The following is a 14531-nucleotide window of genomic DNA, read 5'->3' on the forward strand; positions in this document are numbered from 1 at the left end:
ATTCTAATTTGCTGCTCAAGATTAATAATTGAGCACCAAAAATAATGGATTTGAACTTTTGACCGCTAGTGTGTAATATATAATAATTACAAATTCTCTATCCAGCAGGTGAAGATGGCAGTCGGTAAAGATCTCTGCCCACCGCTGACTGCCAGAATAATGCCGTCCCACCTGGCAGCTGTCGCCGCCGCCGTTGGCTCCGCCTTTCAGCTGCGTGCCTGCCATAACCCCGCCCTCTTTCAGACTCAGTCCCTCCCCACTGCGCTGCTCCGCCCTGCTCCGGGGCCAATCAGGACTGCTCACACACCTGTACTGTTTGCCCCTTATTGACCTTTGAACTTTGATCATTAACCCCCATCACCTCACACTGGGCACGCAGCCCAGATCTAATGCGCAGTATCGCAATAATTTAAAAACAAAACACAAACCAGGTAACTATGCATCGTCATTTACATATGACATACTGATGTTAAGCTATAAATGTACCGGTGAAGATTTGATTTTTGATGATATTTCATCATCTTCATCATCGCTTATGAGTACAAGATTGATTTGTAAATTTAAGATGAGTTTGGGAACATGAAAAGTTGTATTTCTCTGCTGTTTTGCACTTTAAGCTTTTCTGTTGTTGATTTCAGTGCTTTAGACGACTAGATCTCTTCCTGTTCCAGCTGTTGTTGTGCTGTAACCTGGTCTTCAGTGCTTAATTTGTCAACGGACCCTTCTCACATTTCCAGGACTCTCAAAAGTGGAAGTGGAAGAGTGTTTCAAAAGAGAGGAAAAAATATTGAGAGATTAATTAAGTTGTTTAGAAGAGAAAAAGATGTCAAATTTGTCATAATTTGTGTTAGAAACCCTCATGCAGCAGCGATAACTAGTCTACAGTCTTTAATGCCAAGGTAATGTAACATAATATTGTTTAAAAATGAAAATATTAAAAAAAAAAACTGAAAAGGGTCCTTTAAGAAGTCACAGAATGATGGATTTGGCATGTTTTGGACTTTGGAAGTTTCAGCCAATCATCTGAGCTGTAAATAACCATGTGACTGAGCATGCTAGAGCAGGAAAACAATTTCATGTTAATTCTGATTGGCTGCTGACGTCAAAGACAGAAAAAGTCAGTTTCACACTTTCAAAAACTGGTCACTAGTACTAAAATAGATTACAGTCCAATTCCAGAGATTCCAGATCCAGCTTTTTCCGATACAAATTAAGCCCTGTTGTACCAGTTTGTGAGTGTGTGTGTGTGTGTGTACAGCAGAATGTGAGGGAAAGATAAGTGGGTGATTTCCAAAGTAAAATGCTGCTGATTCATGTCAAAGCAAGGTTAAAAAATATAGTGGGATGTTTGCAAAACAGATGAATATGTAAATTTGTAGGAGTGTGTTTGCGTGTGTGTTTGTATGTGGCCGTGAGTTAACGGGCTTTTCACCTGAAGCCATCCCTGGAAACATCTCATGAATATTACATGAGCTACTGGGGCCACAAAGCTTGTCTGTCTCTTCTTGCAATGTGAAAACCGACAAACAGTTTCAAATAAAGAATCCTGCTTTGTTAAATTGCTTGTTTGAAAAAATTAAATCAAAATTTAAGTTTTTTTTTTTTTAGCTATTAGTATGAATATGTTAGCCTTAACGTTGTGAATAAGATATGTTCTAAAACAATGGCAAAAATCGCTTTTACGAGATATAAGCATTCAAAACTTATGCTGCGTTCCAGACACATCGGATTTTGGATTTCTCCCACCTCCTTCTAGGAAATAACGTCTGGAATGCCAGTCAAAGTCGGACATTTGGCGTGTGAACTCGGGGTACCTCAGCGAGACGCATCATTTGACGTCACTTCCAAGATGTCGGCGTGTCCTGATTCCAAATAAAATGAACGTAAAAACAAACATTAACATTAGACATTAAGTTCATGTAATGTTACCTTCGTTTTTGCTTTTCGTCAGGTGTTTTTATGTCTTGTGGTCAACATGTGAACGTGACGGATGAGTGACTGGAACTCACTGAGGTCTGAAGTGGGACATTTAATTTGGGATATTACCAGGTCCAACCTGAAGGCAGCATTACAGCCTCTCACTTCCGCTAAAATGGATCACGGATTTTCAAGACATCACCACGGACTTCAACTTCTTATCAAATCCAATCAAATGCTCTCTAGAATCTGAAGTCCCGCCCCCTCCTACACTATAAACAGACACTGAAGCTGCGGCTGAAATCGGTCATTTGTTCACATATTTACTAGTTTCTACATGGTGAATGGCACAGTGCACTAGAGGATAGGGAACGATTCAGACAGTGTAAATATGCTTTCCACTGACTTGAATGAAGTCCGTTTTCACGTTAGTGTCACGTGGACCGCCGCAGCGCGAGCACATGTAGTCCGATCATATGCGCGAGTCGGCACAGACCACAAAACGTTCGGATACGTTTGAATTCTACAAACAATGCTATATTTTAAAGCAATATGGAGGAGAAACGGTTAGAGATTGAGGAAAATTGGGTTTTACGAGCTCAACGTCTCTGGCCGAGCTGTGATCTAGGTGAAACGCTATTGGCTATTTTGAAAAAAGGGGAGGGGCTACTAGATATATCCCGCCCTGTATTCCCGTTTCCAAGGCCTGTACGCCATATACCTGTACACACAACTTTCAAAAGATTTAATAATAATAATAATACTTTTATTCAGCAAGGATGCATTAAATTGATCAAAAGTAAAGTAAACATTTATAATATTACAAAAGTTTTTATTTCAAATAAATGCTGTTCTGTAGAACTTTCTTTTCACCAAAGAATCCTGAAGAAAAAAAAAAATGTATGACTGTTTCCACAAAAATATGATGCAGGTAAACCAAGGTAAAATGGCCTTAAAGGTATCATAAAAGTAGAAAATTTGTAGTATTTGCGAATTTTCAATCATGTGACACTTGAAAACCAATCACGTTTGCCGTAAAACATCAAGCTTGGGTGTGTTTCAATCAAAGACTATAGAATAACACAAGACACGTCACTCGTATTGTTTTGAATGGGAGAAAATGCAATGCGCAATATGGCGGAATAAGTCCCGCCTTCTAAATAACAGCCAGTAGCCGATTGGTAAAGTCATCGCGTCACTGCAGCGGCCGTTAGAAGCTCCGGTTCCTATAGAAACAGTCAGACTCGTGCCTCCAAAATGAGGCACAAGAGACGCGCATTTAGGACTTCGCATGCGCGTTAGCTTGATCCAGCCTGAAAAATACCGTTTTTTGCCATGATTCGAGCGTTTAAAAACACAGTTTATGAGACAGTTGTTGTCAGATTTCATTGTTGATTTCAAATATGAAATTTAATCGAAAGCTTGGCAAACAGCTTTGGAGAATTTGATGTTTCCCCATTCAAAGAGATAGGAGCTGCACTTGCATTCCCGAGAGGCGTTTCAAAGATGGCCGCCGAGTGAAATGACTTGTCTTTAAGGGACTTTGGCTTCAATCAGCTCCCTAGCTCCCGAGCTCGTGAATCAGTATATCGTGTACACGAAATCGGGCACTGGTAAGGACAGTAAAGGACGCTGGTTCACTACATATTGTGACACTTATGACTCTATTTCCGGCGACGTGACAACGTCCTCATTGTACAACATCACTATGAACAACAGCAGAGCTGATATCTATCTGACATTACTTGTAATGTTATTTAAAGTATATTATGATAAATTATTTGCTTGTTACATATACGTGCAACATTTCAGCCGTAAATTATAAATGTTAGCTAGATTATGTTCATTACCTGTCTAGCGATATGTTGAAATATAATAAAATAATGGTTTGTATTTTTAAAAACGGTAATGTAGTGAGTTGGCTCACGTGATTTAAGTTTCGCGCTTCAGTTAAGGGAGCATAGTGAGCATCGATGCTCCCTGGTTTTAACGGTGCACTGTGGTATTTTTTAGGGAGCGAACGTTTCAGTGCCCTGGGAGGATTCTGCGATTGAAACAACCCTTAAAATGGCCGACTCCCTGATCAGTGCCCTGACTACTGAACTGTGGAGCTGATTGAGACATACCCCTCGATTGCGTGACAAAACAAAGTTAAGACATTTTGTATGACGTATTTTTGTGTCTCACAGAAGAAATGACCTGCGGTTGAGAGTGAGTATATATGACAAAATGATCATTTCGAGGGTGAACTGTTGCTTTAATGGATTGTGTTGAGAGAACAAAAAGTGCACGCCAATTATCTCGACTTTGCTTGTTTTGGTCCACGAGACGGTAAAAATGAGTCATACTTGCAGTCACTAATCACCAAATCTACAATTTGCCTCTTTTCAAAACAAAACAAAAGTGCCCATAAAAAGCCAATATAAACGGTGTTTTTAAACAAGCGTTGGTTTCCAGGAGGTTCTGTGCGCGTTATGAAACGCCGCTGCCATCAATTTCACTTTTCTGACATTCCTGTATGAGTCACATTTGTCAAAAGCTCATAAGTCAGCAGACGTGGACTTTCTCGTGAACTTTCTCGAAACCTCTTGCATAAATCCGTGCTATGACTTGATCTGTGCTGAAAAGCGGCAGGTGCGGCAGTCCAGAAGCGACGGAGCCAGCGGTTTGACGAACCAACAGCAATGCTCGCGGAGAGTGAAATGCTTGGCGTCGTCTTGCTGTCTCTCAAACCATAATGGTGAACATCTGCATGTAGGAGTCAGTGTGTTCTGTATCAGAGGAAGGTCAGTTCCCTGATAGAAGACAGGTTGTATTTTATCCGAACATGGAGCCAAATCAGATTCCAATTATCCAACTTTTTTATTTTGTTGTTTTTTAGAGCATAAATTAAAAAAAAAAAAAAGTGCTGTGGATGGAACATTCAGGTTTTGACATGTAAATGCATCCGTTCTCCTCATATAATCAAACTTGTTCCAAACTACTATATGCTATTGAAAGCTTATACATCTAGCAGTCCATATGACACGTGTGCTATATTTAAAGTCTTCTGAAGCCATGCGATGGTTTTGTGTGAGGAAAAGACTGTAATTTAAGATATTTACAGATAATTTACCCTCAAATGTGAGTTGGGTCTCCCATTGTAACTACCTCGCCTTAATTTTAGACAAGTTACATAAAATGGGGGATTCACTTTTGCTAATGGTTGTGTTTAAAATAACTGTAGGGGTCTTAATAAGGGAGTGAACAACAAACTCTAAAAACTCTGGGTTAAAAACAGCTCAAGGGCTGGGTAAATATAAGACAGAACATAGACAGAAATTAGGTTAAATACATTTTCACTAAAAGCTGCTGCTTCTTTTTTTTTACTTCATACATGAATTAATGTTTACGGATTAATTTAAATACTCTAAACTTTTTTTAAATACTCCACACAACCACTGGTTTGCATAATTTTATTTTCGATCATATTTTATATCGTTTTTAATACATATTGGCTACATTTAAGCTTGTTTAACAATTATTAGAAGTAAAAATTAAACATTTAGAAGTAATTCAAGTGTAATCGACCAGTCTCTGTTGTCCCGTTTCCACCGTAAAGGCGCTGGATCTCGTGCCGGAGATGGATCGCGTTAGGCGGGGGAACTGCTAACTTCAGACCGCCGTCTGTGTTTCACTAGCCAAAATATGCTGTGGCTGACTCCATAACCTGTCCATAAATAATCAGTGTACAGTTCTGATAACATATTTTAGCTATACATATATATATATATATATTAACTCATTTTTAGATAAAATAAAACATACCTGTATTTTACAGAAGACACGCACCAAATTGACGGAGCTGCACTGCTCTCTCCTGAAGAGGGCGCAAAAAGCCCATAATAAATAACTCAACCCCTGGGTTATTATCTCTGACCTAGGAGCTGAGTTACACAAAAACTACCCAAACACTGGGTTTTTACATCTGACCCAGGATCTGGGTAACACCACAACTACCCAAAAACTCGAAAAATGACCCAAAAGGCTCAACCCAGGACCTTTCGTATATTGAAGCACTAGATGGTAACAATTAACACACTGACGGACCCAAAAACAGCATAACAAAACACAAAACTCAATGCTTAGAACAAACCAACAACCAATACATCAAATTCAAACGCAAAATAATAAAGTATTGCCACATTAATAGTTTGTTTGATTGAATTAAAATTTACTCCCCGAACACAAGGTGATTTCTGGCATTCTTTCACACCACAAACAGACTCCTGCTGCATCCCAATTCACCTAATTATACTACGCCCTAAAATCCGCCATGTTTGTAGTTTTTTAACACATTTTACTCGTGTTTGTAGTTCTAATCGAATCCTCATCCAATGCACAATGGGTTGTGGGCAATATTAGCTGTTAAAGTGTGAACGGATCTGCACTTCGGATTCTAACCGGAAAAAGTAGACTATCCGGGTATCTTTGGAATACACATTTCAACATATTATGATTTGGAACACTAATTTTAATTTCAAATACTACTTAGGATGGATAGTATGCGAATTGGGACGCAGCATTAATCACCATGCCCTCTTTTCCTCTCTATTACAGGAAACCTTCTTAAAACCATTTTCTCTCTCTATTGCCCTCTAATGGCCAGGATGAAAAATGTCACCCCTGTTACCCCTGTATGATGCATATGTAGAAAGTTAAAAGTGTGTGATAAATGAGGTTTAATTTTGGTTATGACACAGCCTTAGTTGCCTGTGTAAGTACTACAGTTCACTAGGTTTTTGAGACTTTCATTTGTGTTCCACAAAAAAAGTATTAGCGGTTCAGTGACGTGATGACAGAATGTTAATTTCTTGGTGAACTATTCCTTTAATAACGCTGTCAGACTCTCTGAAAAGTGGTTGTGGAAAAATGTGCATCCATGTTCGTTTCAAATGGAAATTTCATTTCTCTGCAAACGGTATTTTGAAAGCATTCATAATGCATTTGAATCACGAGATGTTTTGAGAAGGCCTTGTGTGTGCGGGACGTCATTCACGTGGTGATTTATTTCCAGAAATCCATTTTTCATACAATCCCAGAACACTTTACTCAGCACTTGAAGCCTCGCACTTCTCTTCGAGTGCCTGCAGGGAGATCTAAAGAAGACTAATGGAACATGACGATCCTCGGAGGACGAGCGGGGAAATTCAAGCGCTCCGGTCGCCCGTGTGCCGCTTTGATTCCTGATCATGACAAATGCAGTAATTAGCATTCAAGTCCAAGAGGAGCAAGTTCTCTTTATTCCTGCAGGTTTATAGCGGAGCCTGCTAAGTACGTCGAGCCCGTCTTCATCCCTGAAGCCGTGCGGAGAAACACCAAAGCCGGCAGAATGCGTTAAGCGTAAAGCACATCTTGTGCCTGCAATGTCAACAGGACTCTCTTAAATTTTAGGCATTGCTTGAAACGTTGAAGCGCTCGAGATGATGGATAACATCAGTGGTGTACCTGGTATGCCCAATTACAGGTCTTAATAAGGGAGCTGAAGTCTGCTTTTAAGCAAGAAAAATAGAGTAATTTATGACAGTGACTCGAGAAGGGTCATTTATGTGGAGCAGCGGCTGTGAGCTTAGAAGAGGGTCATTCTGATTATTTTGTGGTCAAGTATCTCTATTACTGTTGCTCATACTTTGGGATTTGAACAAGCCTCTAGTCATAAGTATATTGCATTTAGACATGTGACTTGTCCTTGTTTCTATTAATGTGAATATCTCATATCATTGTTGTTGAGGAGAGGTGTGCTTTTACTTTTCTAACCAATCACACACTATTTTCAAATGAAAAACAAGTACAAAATATGGACTCTTTTGAATAATAAATATGCATTTACGTAGAAATAACCACTCCCATAGCAAACTCATAGCAATTCACTGGCAACTATTTAGAGCAACTACATTACAATTCCCTGGCAACCTCTCAGGACCCCTTAGCAACTGCATAGCAACGCCCTGACAACTTCTCAGAACCGCACAGCAACTTCATGACAACCACTAAGAACTCCTTAGCAATTGCATAGCAACACGCTGGCAACCATTTAGAACACCTTAGCAAATGCTGCGCAGTACCCTGGCAACCACTCAGAATGTCTTAGTGACCACATACCAACACCCTGGCAACCACTCTGAACATCTTAACTACATAGCGACACCCTGGCAAACACTCAGAACACCTTGGTAACCATTTTGAACGTCTTAATAACCATATAGCAACGCCCTGGCAACCACTAAACACCTTCGTAACCACTCTAAACTTCTTAATAACCACATAGCAATGCCCTGGCAAACACTCAGAACACCTTGGTAACCACTCTGAACATCTTAACCACATAGCAACGCCCTGGCAACCATTTAGAACACCTTAGCAACTGCAGTGCAATACCCTGGCAACAATTTAGAATGCCTTAGTGACCACATAGCAACATCCTGGCAACCACTCAGAACACCTTGGTAACCATTTTGAACGTCTTAATAACCATATAGCAACGCCCTGGCAACCACTTAACACCTTCGTAACCACTCTAAACTTCTTAATAACCACATAGCAACGCCCTGGCAACCATTTAGAACACCTTAGCAACTGCAGTGACCACATAGCAACATTCTGGCAACCACTCAGAACACCTTGGTAACCACTCTGAACGTCTTAACCACATAGCAATAGCCCGACAACCATTCAGAAAGCCTCAGCAATTGGATAGCAACACTCTGGCTTTATGATACTTGAAAGTGGTGCCATTATTTTACATGGCAACACCCTGGCAACCACTCTGAACGTCTTAATAACCACATAGCAATGCCCTGGTAACCACTCAGAACACCTTGGCAACCCCTCTGAACATCTTAATAACCACATAGCAACACCCTGGAAACCACTCAGAACACCTTAGCAACTGCAGTGCAATGGCAACCACTCAGAATGCCTTAGTGACCACATACCAACGCCCTGGCAACCACTCAGAACACCTTAGCAACTGCAGCACAACGGCAACCCCTCTGAACATCTTAATAACCACATAGCAATGCCCTGGCAACCACTCAGAACACCTTAGCAACTGCAGCACAATGGCAACCACTCAGAATGCCTTAGTGACCACATAGCAATGCCCTGGTAACCACTCAGAACACCATGGCAACCCCTCTGAACATCTTAACCACAAAGAAACACCCTAGAAACCACTCAGAACACCTTAGCAACTGCAGTGCAATGGCAACCACTCAGAATGCCTTAGTGACCACATACCAACGCCCTGGCAACCACTCAGAACACCTTAGCAACTGCAGCACAATGGCAACCACTCAGAATGCCTTAGTGGCCACATAGCAATGCCCTGGCAACCACTCAGAACACCTTGGCAACCCCTTTTGAACGTCTTAATAACCACATAGCAATGCCCTGGCAACCACTCAGAACACCTTAGCAACTGCAGCACGATGGCAACCACTCAGAATGCCTTAGTGACCACATAGCAATACCCTGGCAACCACTCAGAACACCTTAGCAACTGCAGCACAACGGCAACCCCTCTAAACATCTTAATAACCACATAGCAACGCCCTGGTAACCACTCAAAACACCTTGGCAACCCCTCTGAACATCTTAACCACAAAGAAACACCCTGGAAACCACTCAGAACACCTTAGCAACTGCAGTGCAATGGCAACCACTCAGAATGCCTTAGTGACCACATACCAATGCCCTGGCAACCACTCAGAACACCTTGGCAACCCCTTTGAACGTCTTAATAACCACATAGCCACGCCCTGGCAACCACTCAGAACACCTTAGCAACTGCAGCACAATGGCAACCACTCAGAATGCCTAAGTGACCACATAGCAATGCCCTGGCAACCACTCAGAACACCTTAGCAACTGCTGCACAATGGCAACCACTCAGAATGCCTTAGTGACCACATAGCAACGCCCTGGTAACCACTCAGAACACCATGGCAACCCCTCTGAACATCTTAACCACAAAGAAACACCCTGGAAACCACTCAGAACACCTTAGCAACTGCAGTGCAATGGCAACCAACCACTCAGAATGCCTTAGTAACCACATACCAACACCCTGGCAACCACTCAGAACACCTTAGCAACTGCAGAGCAATGGCAACCACTCAGAATGCCTTAGTAACCACATACCAACGCCCTGGCAACCACTCAGAACACCTTAGCAACTGCAGTGCAATGGCAACCACTCAGAATGCCTTAGTAACCACATACCAACGCCCTGGCAACCACTCAGAAAACCTCAGCAATCAAATAGCAACACTCTGGCTTTGTGATACTTGAAAGCAGTGTCAATATTTTCTCTGACAACAACTCAATTTTAAAATATCACTTTTTGACTTGATAATTTCATTACAGTTCATAATTCTGAAATATGCTGGTTCTGAAACCGACACCTTGATGTCGATTAGGGATCTGGATGTGTGCAGCTGAAAATAGGTCAATAATTGTATTTTGGATGAGAACTGAAAGTGTAAAACACTGGGTTTGATTATAGTGTGGCAGTTCAGCCAAAACTACAGGAGTCCAGATATAAAATCCCTTAAACAATCAATGGGGAAAAAATGCATTCAACTACAGAAACAACTATTCAAAACAGAATATATACTGCCAACCATCTTCTGTATAAAATAATGATTCGGTTAAATAGCAATGTTGGTGCCATTGAGCCATTTGCAGCTAATTGTATTAATGTCCATTTGCACATACCTATTTTAATATTCTTTTTAGTCTGGATGCATTATGCATGATCACTGTGTATGCAGCGCACACTTAAGAGTTATACGGAGCAGATCATGCGTTTGAACACAATAAAAGCTGTCCTAAAGTTAAGAGTAACTGTACATTACAGCGAAGGTTTACTGCCGCCTGTGGCTCCAGCACTAAAGCCGTGACAGAAATTATGCCTTGTTCTGTTTAGCTATCATTAACCTCCAGAGCTCTCACTGGCAGCTTTCAGTGTCATTAAACCAGAGCAATTCTTTGAAAAGCAGGGAAGGTCATCAAAAATGCATTTGCTAAATAACCCAAATGCAGAGCAGTCAAAGAGCGAGTGCACTTAAAGGTATAGTTCACTCCAAATTCTCTCACCTTTGTGTCGTTCCAAACCCGCAGAACTTACTTTCTTTTATGTTTCACTGAAAAAGCATGAAATACTAGCCTGAGGGTGAGCTATTCCTTTAAGGCCTTTAGTGGGGGAAAAAAACTCACATCACGCCTGTAAAAACACACTTTATCTCCTATGGAAATGAACTGGAAACATCTGAGGCCATTTGGGCTTTTCTTTCCTAGACCCTTGAGATGTCCTCCTAACGATCGATTTTATGTTTTTTTCCCACCCTCCATATTCCTTAATCCACCCTTAAGGCAAACATTATAAAGTTTTTATGGAAAACATTAAGAAGTTGAGGGGTTATTCACACTGTCTGCAGTATTACATGGCAACTGTTGCTAGGGCTTTATGCATGACAGCAACGGCGGTTTTGGTTCAGAGGACAGCTGTTTCCAAGCAGATCAGGACCTATTTTGGGAAATGTGCAAATGACAAATGCATGCATGATTAGATTTGCAATTTATCGTATAGGATTACTTGACATGACATCTTATTGAAGGCTGTTTAGTCCTGTGCACTGTTTTTGACATCTGCAACACATTTTACCTCCAAAATCTGATGCTTTTTCTGATTGAAACAGGACATTCAATGAGAAAACAGAATAGAACTTGATTTTATCCTTCAGGAATAGACTGGATGGTGCAAAGTTGTGTTACGTTCCAGAATGCAGTCAAGTAGTTGATTGGGAGACGTTAGGAAGGGTAAGAGGGCTTGGTGACATTAGCCAAAAAGGGGCGGAGTACATCATGACATTTTTATAAAAGAATTACAACAATTACTTGTAAGTTTATTATTAGATACTTAGAGTGACTAGATGTTTCAATTTATCAGGAACTTTTCCAGTTTAACGCAGTCTGTTCCATTTTGTTCCAATTTCAAGAACGCACACATAATTGGAACATAATGGAACACTGTTTTAAATTGACACATAACAATGTACACCGATCTGGCATAACATTATGAGCACTGACAGCTGAAGTGAATAACACTGATTATCTCTTCATCACGGCACCTGTTAGTGGGTGGATATCAACACTTAGGCAGCAAGTGAATATTTTGTCCTCAAAGTTGATGTGTTGGAAGCAGGAAAAATGGGCAAGCGTAAGGATTTGAGCGAATTTGACGAGGACCAAATTGTGATGCTAGATGACTGGGTCAGAGCATCTCCAAAACTGCAGCTCTTGTGGGGTGCTCCCGGTCTGCAGTGGTCAGTATCTATCAAAAGTGCTCCAAGGAAGGAACAGTGGTGAACCGCCGACAGGGTCATAGGCTCATTGATGCACGTGAGGAGCGAAGGCTGGCCCGTGTGGTCCGATCCAACAGACGAGCTACTGTAGCTCAGATTGCTCAGTTAATGCTGGTTCTGATAGAAAGGTGTCAGAATACACAGTGCATCACAGTTTGTTGTGTATGGAGCTGCATAGCTGCAGACCAGTCAGGGTGCCCATGCTGACCCCTGTCCACTGCCGAAAGCCCCAACAGTGGATACGTGAGCATCAGAACTGGACCACAGAGCAATGGAAGAAGGCTGGGTGCATGTGCGTCACTTACGTGGCGAACACATGGCACCAGGATGCACTTACAGGACTTAAAGGATCTGCTGCTAACATCTTGGTGCAGATACCACAGCACACCTTCAGGGGTCTAAAAACCAACACAATAGTGGGCTGAACATCCTCAAACATTACATCCTGGTTTGAGAGTTCAAAAATCTGGTCACAGGTTCTACAGGTATATCTGATACCCTCTCTGCAACGGGGCCTGTTTGACACAATCACCTGGTTCTTTTCATTCAGCGGGGATGAAACGGTGAGTGGAGTGACAGTAATATATGCAGCGGGCAGAGTTATCATCTTAATAGGACTGTCAGAGCGGTGTCATTTCAGGGCTGCGGGTGACAAGAGCGACAGGAGATGCATATCACGGCAGAAAACAACTCGGATGTCCACAATGTCACCTTGTTGTTTCAATGTCCAAACGTTCACAGGAACAATAAATTAGCGACAGCAGCACCGCCTTTAATATTGCTGATTTTTGAGGCACGGGCCAAAACATGTCCCACAATTCAACCTGTCATTAGTTAAGAAAATAGCAGCATTTCTACTCAGAAAATTACAGAGATTATTACTAGAATAGGGGACCTATAATGCTGCTTTTCACAAGATGTAATATAAGTCTCTGGTGTCCCAGAATGTGTCTGTGAAGTTTCAGCTCAAAATACCCCACAGATCATTTATTATAGCTTGTCAAATTTGCCTCTATTCGGGTGTGAGCAAAAACACACAGTTTTTGTGTGTGTCCCTTTAAATGCAAATGAGCTGCTGCTCCCGGCCCCCTTTCCAGAAGAGGGCGGAGCTTTAACAGCTCGTGCTTCGGTCGCTCAACAACAACAAAGCTGGAGAATCTCACGCAGCCAAAATGAGGATTGTCAGTAACGGTGTTCAGCCTTACATTGTTCAAACCGGAGTCGACACTGATGGAGAGACTCAGGAAGAAGTTACAACTTTTAGACGTTTCTGAATGGGTAGTGGATAAATTTATGTAGTTGCTGTGGAGTTGATTCAACTCATCGACTAGCATGTGCCGTCATGTTAATCTTAGAAATATCTAATATGTCCAATATATCTAGAAATCATAATCAAGGACCATTTTAACACAAATTAGCTCCATTTTAGAAGAAACTTTACTTTTTATATATCACTCAGCACCCTTGTTCATATTGTTTGGGATTTTTAGGTATTTTTCCTTATTTAAGTAGGTCCAATTGTAGCTATAACAACAGCTGATAGTCATCTAGTGGTCTCAGTTCATTCATTTATTCATTGAAGTTAATGCTAGATTTTTTAAATGTTTATTAAATAGTTGACATGACTGTACACAGTCTTACATTTTTGTGAGAAAATGCAAAAAGCAGGTGAATTCCTCTAAACAATTTTGAACAGATTAAATCACATTAATTCATATGCTATACTTAAACTTTTATTTATTTATTTCATTCTGTAGCCTGTTTTTTCCCAAAGTTTTCTGAATCAGTGATTACTTGTAAGGATGTGCAGATGGACCCAGATGAATTGGGCCATGTCCAATTTGCATGCATATTGATTTTGATTCACACAAACCACAATGGCCTCTGGGTAATTTGCATCACCTGGACACCAAATTGCCTTGATTCAATCTGACTGGAGGGCAGCTGAGCTCTTTAGAAAAGCCCAGAGAGACTCACATTGGAAAACCTTTTAAGCACTTTTAACTGAGTAAAGTTTGAGTTTTCTTACAAGGAGAAACAACCACCACACAGCGCACAGCTGGAGAAGCGTCCTGCTGCCATCTGCTGGACAGGAGGAGCATGTGCGGGTAAGGAGAAAGCCTTTAACGCTGACAAAATTAAGTTTTAGTCAGTAAACAGTCTGCATATGCACAACTATTAAAGTTAAAGAGGAGACAGGTGAACAGG

General features: G+C 41.1%; 1 protein-coding gene across 1 annotated transcript in view; it reads left to right on the forward strand.

The window, feature by feature from the left end:
- znf385d (zinc finger protein 385D) overlaps window positions 1-1559 on the forward strand; it is a 204093-nt gene extending 202534 nt beyond the window's left edge. The window contains 1 exon segment of the mRNA XM_051866216.1: window positions 106-1559. Coding sequence (XP_051722176.1) covers window positions 106-330 — 225 coding nt within the window. The 3' untranslated portion in view covers window positions 331-1559.
- The last annotated feature ends 12972 nt before the right edge of the window (window positions 1560-14531 follow it).

The sequence above is a fragment of the Ctenopharyngodon idella genome, chromosome 16, assembly GCF_019924925.1.
Source record: "Ctenopharyngodon idella isolate HZGC_01 chromosome 16, HZGC01, whole genome shotgun sequence".
NCBI lineage: Eukaryota > Metazoa > Chordata > Actinopteri > Cypriniformes > Xenocyprididae > Ctenopharyngodon > Ctenopharyngodon idella.